The sequence below is a fragment of the Pterocles gutturalis genome, unplaced genomic scaffold (assembly GCF_000699245.1).
Source record: "Pterocles gutturalis isolate BGI_N339 unplaced genomic scaffold, ASM69924v1 scaffold6135, whole genome shotgun sequence".
NCBI lineage: Eukaryota > Metazoa > Chordata > Aves > Pterocliformes > Pteroclidae > Pterocles > Pterocles gutturalis.
The window spans coordinates 25,133-49,147 of record NW_010143259.1 but is presented as its reverse complement, the minus strand read 5'-3'; the positions used below and the strand labels follow the sequence as shown (position 1 = coordinate 49,147).

Sequence of the window (24,015 nt, the reverse complement as noted above, 5' to 3'; positions counted from 1 at the left end):
ATCTAATATAATATTTACATTGGGACAAATTCTGGTTCCAGTGAGGTCCTCATGCTGCCATTAGCTTCTATGAAAAAAAAGTTCAGTATCTACACACTAAGATTTGTTTAATATTCATATTTTATGATTTATATTTTTATACTGTCTATGTGGAAATGACAGACATGCATGTTGTATTAATTGAATTGTCATAGAATGAAGAGGAGTGTGCTGGATATGAAGGATACAAAAATTTATTCCAAATCTGTGTTTCAGTTCAGTAGAGAGGATTGGGTGAAATGCATTTTCAGCACTGAAGTACTCTTGTTTAAAGGCATAATTATTGGCAAAGTTCATTTGGTCTTGAAAAATAATATATACAGGGGAAAAAAAAATTCCCCAATTAGCAGTTACATTGAGAAATCCTTTGGATTAAAAATATATAGTTCTTATCTCAGCACTCCATGACAATCACAAAGCAGATTTTGTTATCCTTTCACAGATTTGTGTGCTGTGATGCTAATAGCTAAACGTTCTACTAACAGAGTAGTTCTTTGTAAAGGTTTATTTATCAGACCACTGAGCTAGAAAATAATGTCATCACTAAACTTTAAAATGAACACTTGCAAAGACAGTTTTTAAGCTAATACTGTGTACATTCACTTAATAGTGTATAATACTTGACTTGCACAGATTTTCTTCATATGGTGTCATCCTCAAAGCCATCTGCTTTACCATACAATTTTCATTACCAGTGAATACAAAAAGGCGTACACCTTTGTGGCCTGTGGTGAAAGTTTTACTAACTGTTATGCTATTATTTTATCTTTGTGTTTTTCTTTATGTGATTTTCTATTCTAGCTGTTCTGTTTCTATATTCTAGCTGTTTTCTATTCTAGCTATAACAATTATATCTTCACTCCATTGGCATCCATTCCCAAATTTTATTATTTTGTTTGTAGAAACTTGCTTCCAGGCAAAATATATCTTCCATAGGAAAAAAAACCATGCACAGTCAATATACTTATTTGGCTTTTCTGTGAGTAGAGAGAAAGATGACACACAGGAAATTTGTGATATATGGGATAATAAAGACAAAGATCTTCCAAAGCCCAAAGGGAAGGTTAGTCTCCCTGGCTCACAAAAAGCTTAGTTTGATGTATTCTCTCTAAAATTTCAGATTCGAGTTCTGCAAAACTCAACCACCTTTAGGTAGACCCAATAAAAGACAGTTCTTGTAAGCTGTTCATATGAATAAGCATGAGAAGAATATGTAATAACATAGAATCATAGAATGATTAAGGTTGGAAAAGACCTCAAGGATCATCAAGTCCAACCCAACACCATCTAACTCACTAAACCATGTCCCTAAGCATCACATCTACACGTTTCTTGAACACCTCCAGGGATGGTGACTCCACCACTTCCCTGGGCAGCCAGAAGTCAATTCAAATAAATATTATCTTTAATGACTCATCAATTTATGCTCACATACTTACAGGGTGAACCTGGAGAAGCTGGTAACCCTGGGCCTCCTGGAGAATCTGGAACATCTGTGAGTATTTTGGTTTTGTCTTATTATTAACCTTTATTATGGTGAACTAAGGTATTTGTAGTGCTTACTTTAGAAAGCATTTAATCAGATTGTGTATTTGTGTGTGTTTCCTTTAACTTTTCAGTGAAGAACTTACACCTTAAAATGCAATCTGTTTCCATGTAATTACAGCCACATCTTGTAGTAACAGCTAGAAGACAAAGATGAAGATTTTCTAAAAGAGTACCTATTTTTTCTTCCAAAAGTATTAACTTTGACATGCATGTTTTCCTCTCTGAAGACAGTTCATTGATGCAAACTTGGTGCAGCTGTTGGCACTCGAACTGGGATTCACAGGTTTTCCAATCTGAGTCTGAGGTCCTAATTTCCTGTTCACATGCCAGCATTTATTGAGGAGTAACATTGCCCAGGTCTGAAAAACAGTTTTGCCATTGTAATCCTTTTTTTAGCCATTCAATTTCCATATAACATTTTTGTGTTCATATGTTTTCTACAGGGTCCAAAAGGTGAAAGGGGAGAAAAAGGTGAGGCTGGCCCACCTGGAGCAGCTGGACCACCAGGTGCTAAAGGACCTCCAGGTGATGATGGGCCTAAGGGTAACCCAGTAAGTGAACTCAATAATTTTAACACAAAGTACTGTGAAGCACTGAAGTTGTGCTACATATAGAACTGTATGTAATTGTCTGCATTTGGACTAAATTCATTATATGCTTCATAAAATATTTGTGATGATTGCTACCTGTTTGTCAATGGATGACACATTCCTTGTTTTTTTTCCTGATTTATCTAGGGCCCAGTTGGTTTTCCTGGAGATCCTGGTCCCCCTGGGGAACCTGGTCCAGCTGTAAGTATACTTCAAAAACAGTTTTAGGTCCTAGTCTTGGTTTGCACTAAACTCTAGTTAACCCTGCTTCCTCCTTGTCTGGGGATGAGGTCTTGCCTGTAAGATCTGTTGCTTTTCTGTTCATATATTTCTTGGCTTAAAAAAGGTTTAGAAATCTTTAAAAAGTTTAGAAAACTAGAAGAAAATAGAAAAATAGTGCTCTTATATTCATACATGAAACTAAGATACTTAATTAATTTTTTATTTTGTTTGTATTACTGTGAATTCTGTAGGGTCAAGATGGTGTTGGTGGAGAGAAGGGTGAAGATGGTGATCCTGGTCAACCTGTGAGTTGTTTCTGTCATTTTATTTCAGCTGCATGTTCTCTTCTATGCTAAGAAAGTATCTTTTACTGAATTAGTGGTTTATATAAATTCATACTCTTAAAAATATTTTCTAAATGGATGCTTTTTTTATTATACTGAAAAATATATATTTATTTCCGTGCCAAGATAGAACTGCCCATATTATAGTCACAATCGTAAGCAAGAGCTCAATTTCTTTTAGGAGCATAAAAAAATGATGTGTTAAGGATTTGTGCTGGAGCTGCTAAGAAGCACTAAAAATAGAGCAGCTCCTAGCATGAGAAAGGAATGCTGCAAGCAAATAATCTTCATTAGCTGACCTGATGAAATGAAGTAAAATCTTGATGGTTCTGCTTTAAGAAAGTTAAGAAGTATCTAAGCAGTACCCATATTAAGCATTAAAGTTCTTATATTTCTGCAGATTCCTATCTTAAAACATCTTTTTTTTTTTATTATTTGCAAAACAATAGGGTTTCCATTTTGGAAGCCTCTTTCTAGCTTTGGAAGTTCTGATTATCAGGGAATTATACAGTACAGTTTGAAAATAAAAATTGCTAGTACATTGAACATACGGTTGGAAGCAAGTTATCAACTGGGGTTTACCTGCAAATTTCAGAAAATTAGTATCTGTATGTCTTACTTAACAGTAAGTACTTTAGAATGTTGTGCTCCTGAAGAAAAGCTTATCAAACTGTTTAGCAACCCTGTCATGTTTAAGAATATCACAGCTTACCAAGATGGAGTAGCCAAATGGCTATCAGTGCGCAAAAGATTTTTCAAGAGAAGGACACTCGTGGGGCAGCTAACTCAGAGATGTTAGTGAAAATTTTTAGAAAAAGTAACATCTTTGGCACCTGAGAAAGCAAGAAAGTTCTTCATGGAGTTAGGCAATAGGCTAAGACCGAATGTTACTTCTGTGCAGCCACTTTCTGGCCTGAAATGTTTTATTGCAAACAGGAAGAGAAAAAAAGAATGATTGCATTTGTGTAGTAACAAAAGCTGTTAAAAATTTCGAAAGACCATCCTAAGAAAGGATTTGTTGAATAAGCAGGTGTATTTCTCCGTGTGTATTTGTGGTATGTACTTTCTGTCCATTGAAAAGAGCCAACATATTGCAGATGTTTGTTGGATTTAATAAAGATAATAACTTTATCCTTTGTTACCACTGCAGGGTCCACCAGGTCCTTCAGGTGAAGCTGGCCCACCTGGTCCACCTGGAAAAAGAGTAAGTAATTTCTTGTTTTCTCATGTACATGTCTCTTTCTGAGACACTCTATTCTAGAGAATTTCAGATGCTTGTTTTCCATGTGGTAAAATTCATATATGATGTTTGAAGTTTCTTTTAAGTAATGTAATGGGAGAAATGGAAAAATAGAAACAGCAGAAAAAATCCATTAACATGGGTTACATAGAACATGGGAACAAAAATACATGGGGAAGAGTATGCTTTTTCTTTTTACCCAACTGAATTCAGTGTCTGCTAGGGTAAGAATTCAATGTCTGCTGAATTAGTCTGCTAATAGGAGTGAGTGATTATGAGAGTAATACAAGACATCATCCTTAAGCACATGACTGCTGCCAGGGAGCAGGAAGAATGTGCCTGCTTTGGTGTCTTTAGTCTCTGAAATAAAATAATTTCAATGCATCTTTTGTGCAAACCTATGTCATTCCCCCCTGCCTACAAAATTAACAAGCAGGCATTTCTGTAATTTATGAAGCCATTCCCTTATTTCTAAAGTCTTTGAAGCTTCACAGGCTTTACAAATACAGCTAATCAAAACCGATAAATAATGTTACACTTACAGAATTGCAGTAGATGCATCAACCTTTAGCTCTGCTTCAGAGAGCAATTAGATGCAGTTCTTACACTTTAAAAAACAAGGGAGAGGGTATCATTAAATGCAAGTGGAGAGCTATTTAACAAAATATGTTAAATTGCTCTATTTAATAGGCTTGAGTGAACTGACATGCCTAATTAGTTATATCTATTTTACACAATAATCTATTTGCTCCACCAACATGCAAAACATTTATAATACAGTAAAGGATTAAGGTAGCATTAGTAACCTTATCACTAGAACTGAAATATGGCTCAACTGAATATTAGCAATTAGTATGTTTGTTCAACATCAGATTAGGACTTCCTTCTTTATTATACAGAAAGGCAGTAGCTCATTCCTAACAGATGGGATATATTGCATCTTATTGTACCCAGACAGAAAACACTTTAGAAATACAAATGTCATGTCACCTGTGGTTTGACACAATTCCAATTTAGAGAAAATGTATGGCTAAATATTGCCAAGTAATCCCATTCCTGAATTCTGAAGAAAACAGAATCAGATTGTACATTACTTGAATACCTGAATGTTTCAAGCTTGTAGTCAGTCTGTATTGTATTATACCAGAGAGAAACAGTGAAGGCTTGAAAGCTTCATACTTTGCTGACAGAATTAACTTCTTCATTAGTTTTCATCCATTGTATGGTTGAATCAATTTCAACAAAAAGCCCTAACAAGTGTCCTTTCATCTGAATTAAGAAGGAAATACCATTTCAGTAGTAATACTGCTGTCTATGGAGGTGCAGCTCTGGTTGTACTACTAGAAAGCAATGTTCCGCCTTTTGTTTTTCTGTCTCTGAAACAAGCTGGCAGACCTCAGAGGTCCGGATTCATACTTTCAAATCTAGTCCCTTGAACTCCTCAACTGCACAGTATCCTTATTTATTGTTATGCATTTTAATTCCCCTCTTCACCTCTATTTTGGAACTGACCTGAACTCAGTTTCACTGCCCTCTCTTCTGAAATTATGTTTATTACCAGGTTTCAGAGTTCTAAGCAGTGTGTTTAGTATTGCTGGTTCTAAAGAGGTTCCCCCAGCTTTACCTGGGAAGCAAATTTTAGTGAAAGACATGGACATAAATACACTTTTCCCCATTGTATCTAAGAGACTTCAGCTACAGACACATCCTTTCAGTGATAATTCAACTATCAAGTGAAGGCCAAGAATAAACCATTTTTCCTAGTTATTAATGGGTAACTGTAATAGGATTACTATTAGTTGGTGAGATAAGCAAATACCAAAACTGTTTTACTGTGGTGCTCTAAATGCTTTGACAGTAAGTACCTGAGCCTTGCAGACTGAGCGAGGGTCTCATGGACAAGTAGGACAGTGAATTTCTTTTAAGAAATACCATTTAGGAAGTACATGTCAGAACAATAAGCCTGTTCCAGATTCCTACACTGAAGAGGTAAAATTGACAAGCATGGTAATAACCACTTAGCTCAAGTCTAAATTAAAATAAAAGGTTAGATCTGTGGATGAAACAAAAATGGATCATTAGAGCATCCACAAAAATGTGTACCTTAATTAATATATTACTTTTCAGACCTAACAATTGCTCTTCCAAAAAATATTTCCACCTCTGCCTTTCTGAAAGTCCTAATATCATAGATACTTTCAGTTTTATTAGGGAGAGACGAGTGTATCTTCAGAATGAATGACTAGATTAAATATATGGATTTATAGGCCAAAAGCATAACCTGCAAAGGGCAAACCTTGTGACATAGTAATTGATAAAGTCTCTCCAAGTGATATAATTTTTTTTCATTTTTATTTAATCATAACTAATATTTTACAGATCCCAACTTCTGAAATCATCTGTGAGCGTACCAGATCAGACAAATGCATGCTTGGAAGGCTTTATACATCTGTATAGTTATGGTGCAAGTAATAGTAACTGTGTGTGCAAATCTAGCATAGATTTGTGTACATACTGTTTAGAAAGTCAGAGCTATGAAATCTATCAAGGGAAACATAGCTGAAGTGATTTTATTATTAGCAATGGAAGGCCAGATTCTCTAGTTCAATGCAAAAGAGAGGATCGGTGCCCAAAACACCAACTGATTTAAAAATACATATTCATTGGGTCAGACTTTCAGGGACTAGTTTAGTATTGACTAAACTCTATTTTTTAATTCAATGATAAAATACCCTGTAATGAATCCAAAAAATAGTAATTCTTTTAAAGAGTATCTCATCAATGAAGTAAAAGACTATGCTCAATATTTCCTATATACAAGAATGTATATATACACCTTGCTTTACTTGGATAGTCAAGACAGGTTTTTATTCTGTATAAATTCTAGAAAAGTAGATACAAAGACTGAACCATTCAACAGTTATGTTGTTACTATTATTTTCTGAAACATAATTCTTTGCTAATACTTTTGTGACTTAATTTTTTTGTTTGCTTTGCCATAACATCTCTAGTTGGAATTCCTTGATTTCTATACGACAAATGTTAAAAATAGCATGAGGAAAAGACACCATCAAAACAACATTCATTCTTAAAACAAATAACATATACAATCCATAAAAATCAACACAGATGGTACTTCTTGGTTATGTTCCTCTCAGCTTTTCAGTGTGTTAGGCCCTTCAGCTGTTTTTCTGCTGTTTGGCTATTAGAGTCAATTACATGTCTAGATCACATACATATAAGGCTCCATATATCAATCTAAAAATGTTAGAATTTAAAGTGCAAGATGGAGATACGTTTTTGTTCTCAACTGGAGGGCATACTGCCTGCTTTCAATAAAAGAACAGATGTCAATACTACAGCAAAGCTAGTCTCTAAATTTTGAGAAGCAAAAGTTTATTTATTTGGTTGCCTTTATATACAATGTTGAATAACTTAGGAAAAATTGAAGTGTTTCTATGGAAGAGACTTTTCCCATTTTGGCTACAGCATCATGCTGCCTCAGCAGGGTGCACACACAACTTATTTAAAGATTAAACTGATTTTCTCTCTTGATTGCAAAGGCGCAGAACACCTAACAATACACCAGGTTCCTATCTTAACAGACTGATGGAATGTGGTAATGGTTTTCTGTGTTGAACATCATGTTTTTAGTCAGATGACAGACAGCTATAAGCAACAGTTTAAATTATTTTAATTAAAGTACAAAATATGGAAGAGCAGACAAAAAAAAAAGTCCAATAAGTTCACATAACAAAAATTGAGAACAAGCTTGTTTCTGTATGAGTTCTTTTGTCTTCTCAGTTCTGCATAAAATGTATCAGGCAGTAAGTCCAAACTTGAAGTGTAATGATTGTAAAAATCACCATGGTAGCTGGGGTGGTGAGGGTGGAGAGCCATGCATTAATTTAAAGTTATTGTTATTGCGATCTTTTCTGTCAGTTAAATTTTACCAGACACTCCAACAACTCAAGTGTAGGAAGGTAAGATAAATAACAATTAGCAGTCTTTCTCTGTAGAAGCACCATCTGTGCCATGCCAGCAATCACAACCTGTTAGAAAGAGCAGTTCATTTAGCTGCTTTGCACGTGGTGCAGCATTGGCACTGTTTGATAATGAATGCACCCCCTTTGTTTAGCAATCATGATTCATTGTATTTGTAATTTAGCGATCACAGTGTTTCTTAGCCCTGCTAATTCATGTTGCAGCTGCATTTCTAGATTATGCATAAACCATATTTCTCAAATACAAACTACCACACTCAATCCATTTCAGTTTTTTAGGTAGGGCAGATTATAATCCATATGGGAACTTGAGTACAAGGAATTTTCAAGCAGTAAAGACAATGGGCATGTAAATTAATTCATGTAAGAAAAAAGGGTCCTGTTTCTAAAATATTTCTGCATTTATTTATATACCCGCTAATCACTTTTCTTGTTATCTTTGCAAACTGCCATCCACCCAACCAATTACAACCTACACAAAAGGGTATATGCATCAGAGATTATTATTAGAACAGTAGTGCTTTAAACTATTCTTCCTGTTTTAAAAAGTCAGCAATTGGACCACACTGCCCAAGGTACTTTAGCTTCTCTGTATTTTGAAGAGGTAAAACTAAGTCCTTTACCACTTACAGTTCTTAAAAATACCAAAGAGCACATCATGTTGATACCCACAAGAAATGACCAAAGTCCACTGTTGGTACTTCAATTCATTTTGCATTACCTTTGACGGAAAGCATGAAGTATCTCTGTTGGCCAAAAGGTTCATACAGTGCTGCAGATGTTCAGTTCCACAGAAATAAAATTTAATCTTCTTTTTAAGAGAAAGCTTAATTTCAGAAGCAAAGGAATTATCTTAATATACTTGTATGTAAGTAGGTATAAAATAAATGTAGATTTCCAGGAATTAAATTAAAACTAGTAGAGTTGCTCAAGGTACAGGCCAGTAGAAGTGGATGGTGAAATACATCAGTCTATTCAAAGTTTGAGCTAAATTCAGCACTAGTATAAAAAATTGCTACTAGGTCAAACTCTGGTCAAAAGCCCTGACCTCACAAAGCATATAGGTAGATGCTTGACTGAAAGAACAGTTCTTCTATGTAAAATTAAGGAAGTGCTTTAGTGCTTTATTTTTAGGGGCCTGCATCTTTTTTGCCTATTGTTCTGAAGTAAAAAGCAGTAAATAAATGAAAGCAATTGAATTTTTGCTGTTGCTGGTCCTTAGAATATTTTTTTTAATTTCTACATAACAAGCTGCTTGTTGCATTAATGAACAGATGAGTCTCAGCAAGTAAGTTTTATAGATTCAGAAAATCACCTTATATTTGATCATGGTTACTTTTCTTTCCTTTTCCTTTAAGCTAGTCATTGGTTGACACGAAATAGCTACTTGTAATCAAGACATTTCCCAGGCTAAAAATTAACCTTGTAGGAAAACGGTTCATTATCTTGAGTGCATCTTTTCTAAACTAAGTATATATAAGAGAACCATTTTCAGAAGAGTACATTAGATCCTAGATACTGCTTCAGTTCATAATTGAAGCTATGCATATTAATTTCCTGACCTGAAAATCAGCCTCTGATGTTCTGGAGGAGAAAAATGTCTTTTTATTTTTCACTGAAACTTTAAGAAAATGCAAGATAGGTAGAAGCCAATGCAAAGCAAGTTTAAAACTGTTATTGTAGATGTAAATTGTTCTTTTCTTTTTACTTATGTATCCTGTTTTGATTTTTTCCAAGCTATTTCTTTGTTTTTAACCTCGTCATATCAGAGGCGCTAGGTGATGTATATTCTTCTAGTTATTCTAAAAACCCAGAAAATTTTATAAAGGGAAAAAGAGCTGATATGACATTGGGATTTTTATCCTGTGAATAAAATGCCAGGAAAGAAATTTAATGTTCATTTATGACTTATTAATACAGTGGAAATTGCACTCTCACAATTTTTTTCACTGGCAATATTTTAGAAAACGGAGATTATAAGCTCTCCATGTTTTACAGGGACCTCCTGGAGCAACTGGTGCTGAAGGCAGACAAGGTGAAAAAGGTGCAAAGGTAATACATTCAAGAATTTTTTTTAGGAGCATGGAAATGTAAACTATATATAAATTAAAAGTAAATTGCTTATCATGCACTGAGTGTGAAACTTACCAAATAATAGGTAAACCGTAAAATCCAAATTAAGACCCAGAATTAGTAGCAATACATAATGGAGTACGTGGTGGACCCTCACCAGTGCAGGCCCACCTTAGCTCACCCCTACAGAAAAGCAAGATCAGCATGCTTTGTTGGCACCACATCTTTGTACAAACCTATCAAAATTTTGTTCAGAAAACTGTCCTGTGTGGAACACTGATTAAGAATAGTTTTTTAAAAATGGAGTGAGGAAACTTTGCTCTCACTTTGCAGCTTGTATGTCCCTGCAGTGCCAAGCTTAGTCACCTCTTTCTCTCCGACCTGTTGCTTATGTTCTTTCTAGGGTGAACCTGGTGCAGAAGGGGCTCCTGGAAAAACAGGTCCAGTTGGTCCACAGGGACCTGCAGGAAAACCTGGCCCAGAGGGTCTCCGGGGCATTCCTGGCCCTGTGGTAAGTAAGCAGAGCATATAATAGTATTTTAAATGTTATATTTTTTGTATATCCTCTGGTAAAGCAAACTTTATGTTTTTTCTAGGGAGAACAAGGTCTACCTGGAGCACCAGGTCAGGATGGCCCTCCTGGGCCTTTGGTAAGTACCCTTCTTTTCAGTGCCAAAACAGAAAAAGTACCCTTTAAAACATACCATTAATGTGTCTGTGCATTTACAGAAAAATGAATGTACAAGTCAGTTCTTAGCACAAAGTCGCTGTTCTTCTGTGCTGGTAAAATCTGATACAGTGCTCTACTTTAGTAGGCAGCTGTGCTGAACACTGTTGAATTACACCAGGTAAAAAGCGGAATAAGGCAGTGTAAAACCAAATTCTTGAAACCCCCTGAATAGAATTAAAAATAAAATTAATGAAGCTTACAATCAAAAAATCCACTTCCGTCCTCACATCAGCAAAGCTTAATACCTTAGATCATTTTGTTTCCTTAGCATTGACAAATTTTGTATATCCATTGATTTTAATGACTGCTGGTCTTGGAAGACATTTATTAATAGGGTAAAAGTTTAGATCATGTCTATTCCTTAGAGAAAGAAAAATTAAATCAGAAGTAGGGCCAAAAAGGAACTTCTACAAAAGAAGAAAACATGCTGGTTTTATAAAAATGAACAGCAGTGTTATGTCTGTTGTCCGTTGTGACATTCCCAGGAAGTGTAATCCATGACCAAAGAGCTTAAAAGGGTCTGAATGAACCAAGCTCCCAACTTCTAGGGCTTCTAGGCCATACCACAGTTCTGCTATGTATTAATAATATGATTAAGCAAGGGAAGCTTAGAGATGACATATTAACAAATTATATAGTTGCTTCTATTTACACTTGCAATTTTAGTGCATTTTTTCTAACAAGCTGAAAAAAACAACACTGTGAGCACAAATTGCACAATATTGTTGTTCTTATTCAGCATTATATGCAGAAATTCAAATCTAAACTATATGGCCAGCAGGTTATTCTTCATATGTCAAGCAAAGGTGATCCAATTTAGTGGAAAGATCTCGTAGCCCTTGCTCTCCAAACTCACTGAAGTAGAGTTCACATCTATTATTACAGTTGAGGGACACACTGGGAATAAAAAGCTTTAAAACAAAATATGGACTGTTAATAGTTTGATGGAAAAAAAATATTGTAACACTCTCAAGGCATTTTACAAGCACTCTTGTCGCATACTAAGTAAAATCCACTCTGTTATTTTGGACAGAAAATACAATCAGATTAGTTTAGGAGAATAGGGCAGTAAGAGGCTATCCTCTACCTCAGAAATTATGTTGGCTCTTAAAGGGGAAAATTAAGGCTGTGACTAGGAAGCATGAAGGAAATCCTCTGTTCCTTTTCCTACACAGACTTAGAGGATACAAAAGACAGAGATCCTTAGGTAGCCTTAGTACTGAATGTTTTTGCGCTTAAGCTGTATACCTGGACTCAAAATCTTTCTCTTCCCAGTGAGAACTCAGGGTCTGAACATCAGCTATAAAATTCTCATATCAGACTTTTCCGGTATATAAAAACTGAGGTGGAAAAAATGGGGAATTTAAACTGAAATGCTGTATAAATCAATACTTTTAGCCTAAACCAGTCTTTCACTTTCATGTGCACATGTGAACAGGAGCAACTGCCTTTTCTTTTATTGACTGAAACACTTCCATTGGTGAAAGTATTTGAGTAACTATTTACATTTCCAAAACTGTTCCAAACAAGCAAAGAGTTTCAGAACATATATTTTTATGACCCACACACTTGATTTTTTGCCAATGGACAGTATTCTGGTGCATAGGTGTTATCTATTGATCACTTCTGTGTATATAATAATAGATGGTATTACAATGGAACCTACGTATAATTTCATTTTTCTCTGTCCTTTAGAAAACAATAATGAGTCAATAATGTGCTGAGGAAACCTTACACTACAGCTCTTTGTTGCCCTTTATTTTACATTCTAGTTTTGTCTCAAGTCTCATGGGCAACATATTGCTTGTAAGTCAGACATTGGGAACAATGAATGAGAAGCTGCACGGAAAAGGATTCCCCTGTGCGAAGCCCATAATAAAAATCACTTCTCTCTGAAGAGTTTATGGTGGGACCATCATCATAGTTTTTATATTATGTTCCAAATTTACAAATAAAATGCATGAGAGACAAATCAGGGAACTGAAAACTTCTCTCCTCAGTTACAATTCTGTACTGAAATCTAAATGCCAATGAACAATTATTCAGCAATAATAAGCATCCCTTTTCCACATGTCAGTCACCAGAACCCTCCAAATACATCAGCAAAAGATCTCTGTTCCAGCATTTGAGAGCTTAAATAGTCAATTCAAATCTGAAGCTGAATGTATTAATGAACCATATACTCCCAAATGCACAGGCTTCCTGTCAGCTCACCAAGAATTTTTTTTAGATGCATTGCTGGAACTTAAACTTTTTTTAAATTTTAAGAAAGTAAAGTTTATATGTAAAAGTTGCTGAGGCTAGGTCTCCCTCCTTCCCCTCCCTCCCTCCACAGTAGATTACTATCAGGAGAAGAATATGAAAGCTGATTTGCAGTAGAGCAAAACACACTGCAGGTGAAAATGTCTGATTCTGTATTCCAAACACTTAAAAATTTCACTTTTCGTTCATGAATTATGTATTTGCCTAGGCTTTTGCATCTAATGATATCCTGAAGTAGAGATGGAAAGGATATGGACTGAATAATATTTTGTACATGAGGTGTTATGGCACTTTTGAATCTGTGCCAGGCTGAAAAGGTCACTTATTACTGCTATCCATATCATAACTTCACAGATGGGCACTGCCAGCAGGAGACTAGTAGCGATGAGATACTGACTTAGTCTAGCAGCTATATGCCTAATGCATACATGTTCAGTGTGAGATTAATAGCCTCTGAGAAATGAATGGCTTTTCCGTGCTTGCGTGTGCACTTTATGACCTGAATTTTTCACCTCATTCTGTACCAATTACCCAAAAACAGCAGTCATTCTTATGAACCTCAGAAGATTTCTCAAATCCCTCAAAATTACTCTAAAATTATAAATAAGAATTAAAATAATTTTTTAAAAAGGCTGGAGAAAAAACAAACCAAGAATTTAAGGTGGCAAATCAAGGAAACCATAATCCTAAGACAACGCCTCAAGTGCTGAAACAAAATATGAGGTAGTTCTCCAACAAAACAATATTAAGGAGCAGTTATTATAAGCAACTGATTTATATTCTAAAAAAAACCTTACTGAGCTGTAGTAAACTGGGAGAAAACGAATTAAGAGGATGTTTTCCACTGCCTTACAAAAGAAAGGGCTAAAATAAGCAACTAAAATGAGGTACAGCCATTAAGGTGGAAGTCATAATTGAAAGCATGTAATGTAACCACAAGCAAAATCAGGCTAATCAACAAAAAATTAATTGAACATATTTTTAATGTTACTTGCTTCACTGTGTGGTCTTTAAGAATTTAGTTGACCCTCTGCTTTATAGGTTTCTAATCATACAACCCTTTATAGATTTCTAATTTTAAAGCAACTTAAATGCTACAGTAGCATCATTATGCCTTTTTAAACATACATTTCCATTTTATCTTGGGCCCTAAATCACATGTCATCAGTCACAACCGTCAACCACTCAATGACACTGTACTTTGACTTACACTGCCTTTAATAATATTTCAGTAAAACATCTGTGCATTACCTTCCTCGATTTATTTAGGGTCCACCTGGCTTGCCTGGCCTGAAAGGAGATCCAGGTTCGAAAGGAGAAAAGGTAAACTTTATTCATTGTTTGTGCCTTTGTAATTTTGACCCAGTCTAAAAGCCTGTATGAACTTAGCAGAAAGAAACACTAGGGTTTTTGTATCAGAAAGCAAGGCAGCTTACCATGCCTATCAATCGGCTTCCCATAGCCTTAATAGTAATTGTGATGGCTTTTAAGCCACATCTGATATCATGGAGATTTACAGAAAGTAAAATATTACAGCCTGTGTGATAATCTATTGACTGCATTCTTCCCTGCAATGAAAATCCCAAAGACACTGATGTAAAAACAACTGTTGGTTTTACAAAAACAAAGTAACAAAGTAAGTAGAAATAAAAAATACTCCAAATTTTTATTTTAAAACAACAAAATGTAATCTTTTTAACAGCTATAATATTTTATTTTTAAATAATGGATTGAGACATCCGGAATAGCATTTTCTAATGGAGTCCCAACAATTTATTGATTGCTTGTGAATCACAGAAAAACAGCACAGAGAAAGGGATAAAAACAGTACAGAGAAAGGGATAGGAATATGATTATACCTTGTGAATTTCAGGTTTTGTTTATGTGCTTGGATCAGCTGTTTATACAGCGATATTACATGTGGAAACAAATGTGCAACTCTGTAATATGCTTATAGCACTTAAATGTGAAAGTTGGTATGAAATTTGTACCCACAGGTATTGTTATTTCTGTATCAGTTTCAGTAAGGACTATGTTGTGCCTAGACCTCTTTCACTGTATAAGCAGTCACAGCTTGCAAATAGTCTCCAAGTCTAAAAGGCCAACTAAAAACAATGAATATGCTTTCAGAATAATTTGTTTCCAGGTTAATTGTTGACTAGCTATAGTGATGCCATTTGAAAGCTCTAATTTGTGTCTTTGCAAAGCAGATTTACTTCATATATATTGAGTTTTAATTATATTTTCTTCTATCTTGTTTAGGGACATCCTGGTTTGATTGGCCTGATTGGACCTCCAGGAGAACAGGGTGAAAAGGGTGACAGGGGTCTTCCTGGCCCACAGGGATCTCCTGGAGCCAAGGGTGATGCAGTGAGTAAAACCTACTTGTGTTTTCATTCGAGTTCTGTGCAAGCAAAGCGTACATATTCCAGTCTTTCTTTTGAGAGACATAAAGTTGCTATAAACACCAGTGCCTCCTGCTAGAGGTTAAAACTTTCCAAGGCATTGTACAAATATGGTGGAGTTAAACAGCTTAAAAAGAGATCACAGAGTGTTTCAGAAGATGAAGGAGACACATACACTGAAGTTAGGGATGAGATAAAACTGCCCACACCTATCTCATCATGTTTATTAACTGCACTACCCAAAGTAGCTTCCTTTCTCCTAGTTATTAAGCCATGTTTTAAGGCTTAAGTGAGGTTTCCAAGTCAGTCTGAAGGGGAGCACAGTTGTGACTATAAGTACTGCAGTGTAAAAAAAAAACTACAAGCAACTCAAGCTGTCAGATAATATTTTAAACTTATAAACTATTTTGGACCCTAGAAATAGCCTAAACCAAAACTTCTCAGGGCTGGATGCTTAGTAGGACTGCCTTTTTCACAGATATGCACTTTTTAATCTAGTCCAGTATGTAGAATACTTTAGTTCTGTACTTACTCTCTTATTCTTTCTCAGGGAATTTCTGGTCCTGCTGGTCCACTCGGACCCCCTGGTCCTCCTGGTTTACCTGTAAGTAATTTCATCAAGTCCTCATGTTCAAAACACTTCAGTGTTGTGTGGAATACATTCCAACTATAGTTATATGTTCTTGCCCTTAGGGTCCCCAAGGTCCAAAAGGTTCCAAAGGATCCAGCGTGAGTACTTCTTCTCCATATCTTTGGTCTTTTACTTAACTTTTGTATGTGTTATTTTTTAACATTGTGTAGCATGGTCAACACTGCATTTCTTTCGTTGCTTTATAGGGTCCTGCTGGTCAAAAGGGTGACAGTGGTTTACCTGGTCCACCTGGTCCTCCAGTAAGTAGAAACTCTTATCTGACATACATGCACATTACACTGACATGACAACCCTGTTTTGACAAGGGTAGAAAATAGCATTTATTAACTTGCAGATAAGGAAAATATTAATGACAGTTTGAAAATTAATTTTTCAGGAAACACAGATCCTCCAGACATAGAAATGCATTGTCTGCACTGGAAAAGCCATTAGAAACTTAAAAAAAAAACCAACACAACCCCCCCCACAAACTAACAAAAACAACCCCTCACAATAATGTGTTACACTGAAGTACAGAAAACAGAATTATATTGGTTTCCCCCGTTGATACTCTTCCATTTCTACTATTTCTTTTTCATATCATAACAATCTAAAATGAAAACAGTCCAAATCTGAATGAAGTGTTTCAATTTCTTGAAATTAAATATTGCTTTATAGACCCCAAATGGAATTTTAAAGTTTTATCAAAGGATATATCCAGTTTTAATTTTTCATAGAGTATGTATGTGCTTGAGGGAATTGCCAGGAATAAAGAGGAAGAGGCAATTGCAAGTCAGTTCTGCACACTTAACTTACATGAGAGCAGCACACTCTTCCCCAAATAACAATGTAGTGAGAAGAATTTAGAGCACAAAAATGGTTTGGCTTCTACAATCTTTTTCTGGAATTAAATCAAAGTGCATAGGCATAAATCTGAAGGAAATAAATGAAATAAAGAAATAAAGAATTTGAAGAAAGCCTATTCAAAGCATCTCCAAGCCACATTCTGTGGTCTTCCTCTGTGTATTTGTGCAGCTGAAAAACAAACAGAGAAGGTAACCAGATATGTTGTTTTCCACTCAGGGTCCTCCAGGTGAGGTAATCCAGCCACTGCCAATCCAGTCACCCAAAAAGACAAGAAGATCTCCTGATTACATGTTATCTGATGCTGGTGATAATATTCTGGATTATTCTGATGGCATGGAAGAGATCTTTGGTTCGTTGAATTCACTGAAGGAAGATATTGAGCATATGAAGTACCCAATGGGCACTCAGAATAACCCAGCCCGAACTTGCAAAGACTTGCAACTCTGCCACCCAGACTTCCCAGATGGTAAGTTAATATTGCACAACATAGACAAACAAGCCTGAAGTTATGATCTGCTAAGATATTTTGTCAGAATAATGAATTATTGGTAGATGGTTAATACAGTTGCTCAATAAATATAGTCTCATTAAATCAATTTTTGCAGGTATAAAAGTTTATAAAATGTAAGAGATGTCTCTTGGTAAAAGACAAAAATTTTTTAAATACATAACCTGAGCTGGTTTTACATTGAAAACTTTTTAAAGTGCTAAATAGAAAACAGTTATTGTTTTGAAAGGTGGGCCTTGCGTTTCCAGAACTGTCCAAACAGGACAGGGATGAAAGATCGATGCTATTTATATCAATGAAAAGTAAAATCACAAATGTCAGCATGCTGGGATAGCTAATAGCTTCTTTTAAAAGAAGCAAGAATTATTTTAGTAGCTGTACTCTTTAGCTTAGCATAATCATATAAAATAGCATTGGTATTATATGAGATTTATTATTGATTATGATTCTCAAAAAATTTACTATTCATTTACCCTTAGAAACAATAATGTGTTCTACTTCATGATGACTGTTTGTTCTAGATCATTCAGCTAATAGACATGCAAGTTTCTGTGACACTGTTTAATGATACTAAGTACTATCTTAATAAAATGCAGAGTAGTATGAACAAGACACTGTGTTCTGAAGAACTATCTTGATTTAATTATTCTCTGCTGTTTTCTTCTTTTTTTTCTAACTGAGTTTACCCCTCTGGAAAGATTTAAATGAAAGCCAGCCTTCACAGAGTTTTCATCCTTCCATATTTTTTGCAGTTGCAATGGATGTTTTTCCAGGTTCAGAGCAATATTTTTCTGTTTTTAAATGGGAGGAAAAAATAGATTTTGACAGGCTAATAATATTTTATGGCTTTCACTCTAGATAGATAAAAACAGATGGTTGCCTTGAGGAGTAGTTAAGCAGTCTATGTGCTATATGAAAAGTACATATTTTACAATTCAGTACCTCCATAATAATGACTGGTTTTTTTTATAAAACACATTAATGTTCTTCACTTACCAGTATTTGCTTACTATTTGGAGCCTTCTTCATATTAAAGTAATCTTATTTGCGTTAGAAGTAAAGGCATTCATTAAAATACAAAATTCTCCAGGAAAAGACTTACAGGTAGGAAAGACTGTTTTCAATAAATACAGCCTGAATCAATAGAATTTTAAAATACCATAAATGCTTTGCCTATGCCCTGTCTTCAGAAGACAGAACTGGTGAAAGGATTTATCATGCCTCTTTGAAACCTCCACTATTTGCTTGAAACTGGATTAGAACAGCAGTGTCAGAAAATCATTTGCTGTCCTGCTGTGAACCTAGCTGGAGATAAAGACCCACATCACAGAAATCATCATTATAATTACAATGGTAGATTTTAAAAGCGGCTCTCTTTCATGCCCAGCCTTCGTTCACCCTCGTGTTTTAGGGCCTGAATTCTCAATCATGCCAGTCTGGTAGGACCACTGAAACTATGGGAAGCCTCATGCAAGTTTTAATTGTCTTTCCCATGATGTCACCTAACCAAGCATTAGTTAAGGTGTTTTCATCAACTAAAGCACCCTGAAGTTTCACAAGTATTGCAGCTTCATAACCCAGTAGTAATTTAGCTTGAGGTATATCTCTCTCAAAGGAAGTTTTAGGTCCTTGCGCCAGCTGCAACCTCACCAGGCCCTTTATGGACAGCTTTTTATGGAGATAGGTATGCAAATTACTCCAGATTTTGCTCTCTGACCTAAACCATAGATTATTTCTTCTTGAGGCTGCATCTGCTCTGGTTTTGAGAGTGCCATCACCACAGGTAGAAATTATCCTTCTAGCTGAAATACTGAAATGGCCAAAATTTCAAGACCTGTAATGTACATTTCACACATAATGTCCTTTCTCCTCTAGACTGAGGTCTCCACAGTGCCTCCAAAACCTCAGCAGTACCCTGCAACAGAGCCATGGTCTGAAGTAAAATTAGACAAAAACAAAAGGATGCAGATAAAAATATACTTTGATCTTGGGGTCACCTTTCACAGACAACAACAGCAATAAATCACAAGGCAGAAGAGATAGAGTTGCTGTCTCATCATTCAGATAAAATAACTTTCCTACAAACTTTGGGGGACCATTAGGTAGCAGTAAAACCTGGATCTTCGAAGTACAATTTCCACTATATATGGCAAGTATTTTCTCATTTGTTTTAGGGGAATATTGGATTGATCCTAACCAGGGCTGTTCTGGAGACTCCTTCAAAGTATACTGTAATTTCACAGCAGGTGGGGAAACTTGCATCTACCCAGATAAGAAATCTGAAGGAGTAAGTACCAATCTGTGTTTTTAGTTGGCTGTTGACAGATCCAACTATGCTGTTGCAATGTTGAACTAAACAGGATAATTACACTGTCACATTTTCATTTATCTGATTATATTAAAATTTGCATAAATCTGAATTAAGTGGTAAAATGGTGCATAAACAGCATTTTCACTCTTGCTTAGATAGGGAATCTATGCACCTGCTTGCTAACCCTTCACTGCATTTCAGAATGCAACATACCTGTGCAGCCAGTTAAAGTGCATAATCTAGTGTTTGACACCTAAAAGCTAAACTCCTACTGTTTGTCTCTTGTCGGTTCATATCTATTCATTTACACGTATGCAAAGTAGATGTAAACCACGATGTATTAACTCATTGTTGGGCATATGGTGTAGAGGAAAGCTTTCTGAAACCTTGTCTAAATGAAAGAGATCTATCAGTATCAACACCAGTGAAAACTAATTTAGATGCTCTTCACAGGAACAACTTGTACCAGCAGTTTACCTGAATCTTAACAGATGACAACAGTCTCCCTTAAATAGAACTAGCATCCTTTATAAGCTATCACCTTGGATTCCATTTAAAGTCACTAATTTTAAGGCATTCTATACAAGAAAACCATCCTATTTTAGAGCTTTAAACAGGCTGAGATCTCAGAAAGAACCATTCTTTACTATCTGGTGTGAAATTTGTCCCAGGTAATGTCAAACCTTCATATCTGTTAACATATGTTTTATAAACTTCTATCTCTGCTGTTTTACCACACAGGTTAGAATTTCATCATGGCCAAAGGAGAATCCAGGATCTTGGTTTAGTGAATTTAAGCGAGGCAAACTTGTAAGTTGTCACTGCAACATAAGTTATTCACCAATCAAGTACATGTTATCAGTGATCAACAGATCCCAAGGAATTTTATAAATATTTAGATAATGGAAAGACTTTTCAGCCCCAGCCTTTTTGCCCTAAATATTAGAGCTGCTATATGGCCTCTTGCCACTGGACAGCAGAAGCCCGCTCTGTATTGTCGCAAAATGATCCCAGTGGTCGCCTGCACAGCTGAAAGTGAGGATCTGGCTTGTGGCAGACCACACGTCACCACTGAATCTTAGTAAAGCAGCTGGAGCACAGATCCCCTGCCCCATTCTAGGTAACTGGAAATAAACTGAGTATGCAAAGATGAGACTGCAGGCTGACATAACTTTATAATTAACTAAACACAGATTCCCAAAGAGATTCTGCTGTTTTGCACTATATGGTAAGAGTAATTTTCTGTCTTTCCCATTAGAATGTAGCTAAAATATGTAGTTCTTCATCCTAAATATATTGCTAAAACATTAAAATCTATTTACTGAGTCAGAGCTTTATTGAACTTTAAAACTCCATAAAATGTTATATGTTGGTTGGTTTTTTATTAAGGATAGTTATGTTGTTCTTTTGTCAACAAGAATTTTGGTTTGCATTTTAACAAAGGAAATAGATAAGTATTCATGTAACTTCTTGTATTTTCCAGCTTTCCTATTTGGATGTTGAAGGCAATTCCATTAATATGGTCCAAATGACGTTCCTTAAACTACTGAGTGCCTCTGCCAGACAAAATTTCACTTACAACTGTCATCAGTCTGTAGCTTGGCATGATGCATCCTCTGACAGCTATGACAAAGCACTAAGGTTCTTAGGATCGAATGATGAAGAAATGTCTTATGACAACAACCCTTATATCAAAGCTCTTCACGATGGCTGTGCAGTAAGTAGAGGTTCAGAAGAGTCTTCCCAAAACCCACCTGTCAATTACAGTAGAAATCAAATTATTTTTTTCACAGTTTTCTTCTGAGAAAAGCTTTCTAAACACTTTTTAATAGACTGTCTTTTAGTAGATTTTTAAACTACAGTACACTAGTCCCTTATTTAATTTTCATGTATGTACCCCCCAAAAAAACCCCACTATAAGCCAAACAATAGAAATGTAACAAAGCTGGCACGGATACAGGCTGTCAGCACCAGTGTGTTGAAACTAGACTATCTGCTCATATGAGCACAGTATAAGAGATGAACAGAAGCAAAAAAAGCATAATCAGGGAAGGCAGACCATCAGCAGAATATATTTATACTCAAAATCAAGGCATATGCAGACAGAATATTTAGTGAATACAGTAAGAACACGTATGAACTAAGCCATATGTATGTACTCAAACATAGTGAATTAATTGCATGGTTTTTTTGTGACTTTGTATTTCCTTTTCTCATTTTTTGGTAGTCAAAGCCAGGCGAAGTTTGTGGATTTTACCTTTCAGAATCCTCTCTTAGCTCAGCTAAAAACCCTGGAGCTGTCCAAACACGCAGCAGCTCTCTGACCACCTCTCCAGCAGGGCCTTTGTAGGCATAGCAACAGTTCTCAGAAACAGAATTGTTTGTACTGAACACTTTGAAACAAAGACGTCAAAGAAGCAAATGACAGTTGAAGCTTCATTAATTATTTTGGGGTTTGATATGGGAGCATTTTGAAGGCAGTTCCTGAGAAGTCAGTGATAGAGAAGGAGACCTGAAAGTGCCAGGATACATACCTGGCTCTGAGACAGAGATACAGCTCAGGTAGATGCAGAGTCTCCTCCCCTCAGTAATGAGATTCTAATACATAACTGCTTCATGTCAGCCTTTCTGTATGTCCTGTATATTTATTTTGCTTTTTGTTATCCACAGTGGGTGGGTATAGAGCTTTAGGGTGTAACTCCATCACTAAACTAAGATGTTCTTAGTTCTCAGATCTACTAACTTGGATGCTCATCTCAATTCCAAGACCCCCTGGCACAGCTGAAAGGGGTCTCAGAAAGATATGAGAGACCATCTGGAAGTGCAGTCCTGATAACTAACGTGATGATTTGGCTGGATGATATTTAGAAGAGATAGAGAGTCTTTGTTAGGAAGTAAGGGTGTGCCTTCAAACCTGGTTTCTAAGTGCATCAGTTGTCAGTCCTGTCAGACTACTACTTTCTTTACATGTCCACATAGCTACTGTAATATTTTGTGAGACAGTCTTTCTTCCTAGAAGTGGATCTGTCTTCTGTCTTTCAGAAGTAATTAGTGATTACTTCACATGGAAGTGATAATTTTTCATTTGTAGGCATAAGTCAAAAAGCTATGGGCTGATCTCTTTCTCAAATCAAAAACATTCCATGTCACATTTTTAAAATAAAATCCTAAGAAAACATAAACTTCCAAGTTTGTAATATCTGGTGCCTGAGGGGGCAATAATTTATAAATTCCACACTTCAGAGAATAACCTATGAAGATCTACAACACGTGCTTACTGCTGTGATATATATAACCATGTTTGCTTTTTTTTGCTTCTTTTTTAACAGTCAAGAAAGGGCTATGCAAAGACGGTGATCGAAATCAACACACCCAAAATAGACCAAGTGCCTATAGTTGATGTGATGATCAATGACTTTGGTGATCAGAACCAGAAGTTTGGATTTGAGGTCGGTCCTGTCTGTTTCCTTGGTTAAGCTTAAGACAAAATCAGATCAACAAAAATGTTGCACTTTGGTGCTACCAACCCACTTCATGCCACATGCAAGTTTTGAATAAGGATGGCATAGAAAATATGTCTTGCTGTGTATGTATGTCTTGTCTAGAAAGTAATTGTTGCCCTTGTGGGGCCAGAATCACATGACTTAAACTTATTTTGCAAAGATGCTGTGGCACAGACAACGCTTTAGGAACACCCCCCTTTGGATTCCTTCGGTGCTGTAAAAAAATGAACAACATGGTGCTCCTTCCATTACAACAAAGAGGTGTTGAGAAGGTGTTTAATAAACTGTAATTATTCTATGTACAGTACTATACTGTTATTTCTCTGTCCATTTCCAAAACTTGCATGTGTCTCTGAATTGCATCTGGCTCTTATTTTATAATTACAAAACTACATTGTCAATACTGTGTATGTATTCTGAAAAAATAAAGCTGTAATTGCCAGTGAAGCCAATTCCATTTCTGATTAATAATAAAATCCCTTTGTATATATTGTTGTTGAAGAGCTTTGTTATTTGAAGTTGCCAACAAAACTTAAGGTGGCAAAACTAGAAGATCCTGAGTAGCACGCTCAAACAACTCTTTTCTGCTGATATCACTCTGTGATGATGAATTTCAATAATGAAAGCACCTTCAAAGGTGCTGTGTTCCGTGGTGCTATACCTCAGACTCTTTATTTTCTTTTCTAATTCCATAATTTCATAAGATACCTGTATATACCTAAAATAAACAAATTTATA

General features: G+C 35.8%; 1 protein-coding gene across 1 annotated transcript in view; it reads left to right on the top strand.

Moving 5' to 3' along the window:
• The window catches only part of LOC104469913 (collagen alpha-1(XI) chain), a gene marked incomplete at its 5' end in the record, with an annotated part of 74,911 nt that extends 51,149 nt beyond the window's left edge, over positions 1–23,762 (top strand). Inside the window, 18 exons of the mRNA XM_010084654.1 lie at positions 1,481–1,534; positions 2,031–2,138; positions 2,325–2,378; positions 2,651–2,704; positions 3,894–3,947; positions 9,986–10,039; positions 10,464–10,571; positions 10,657–10,710; positions 14,322–14,375; positions 15,315–15,422; positions 16,008–16,061; positions 16,151–16,186; positions 16,295–16,348; positions 17,172–17,421; positions 19,638–19,750; positions 20,516–20,584; positions 21,258–21,491; positions 23,104–23,762. Coding sequence (XP_010082956.1) covers positions 1,481–1,534; positions 2,031–2,138; positions 2,325–2,378; positions 2,651–2,704; positions 3,894–3,947; positions 9,986–10,039; positions 10,464–10,571; positions 10,657–10,710; positions 14,322–14,375; positions 15,315–15,422; positions 16,008–16,061; positions 16,151–16,186; positions 16,295–16,348; positions 17,172–17,421; positions 19,638–19,750; positions 20,516–20,584; positions 21,258–21,491; positions 23,104–23,250 — 1,659 coding nt within the window. The remainder of the gene's footprint in view (positions 1–1,480; positions 1,535–2,030; positions 2,139–2,324; positions 2,379–2,650; positions 2,705–3,893; positions 3,948–9,985; positions 10,040–10,463; positions 10,572–10,656; positions 10,711–14,321; positions 14,376–15,314; positions 15,423–16,007; positions 16,062–16,150; positions 16,187–16,294; positions 16,349–17,171; positions 17,422–19,637; positions 19,751–20,515; positions 20,585–21,257; positions 21,492–23,103) is intronic.
• Between the last annotated feature and the right edge of the window lie 253 nt (positions 23,763–24,015).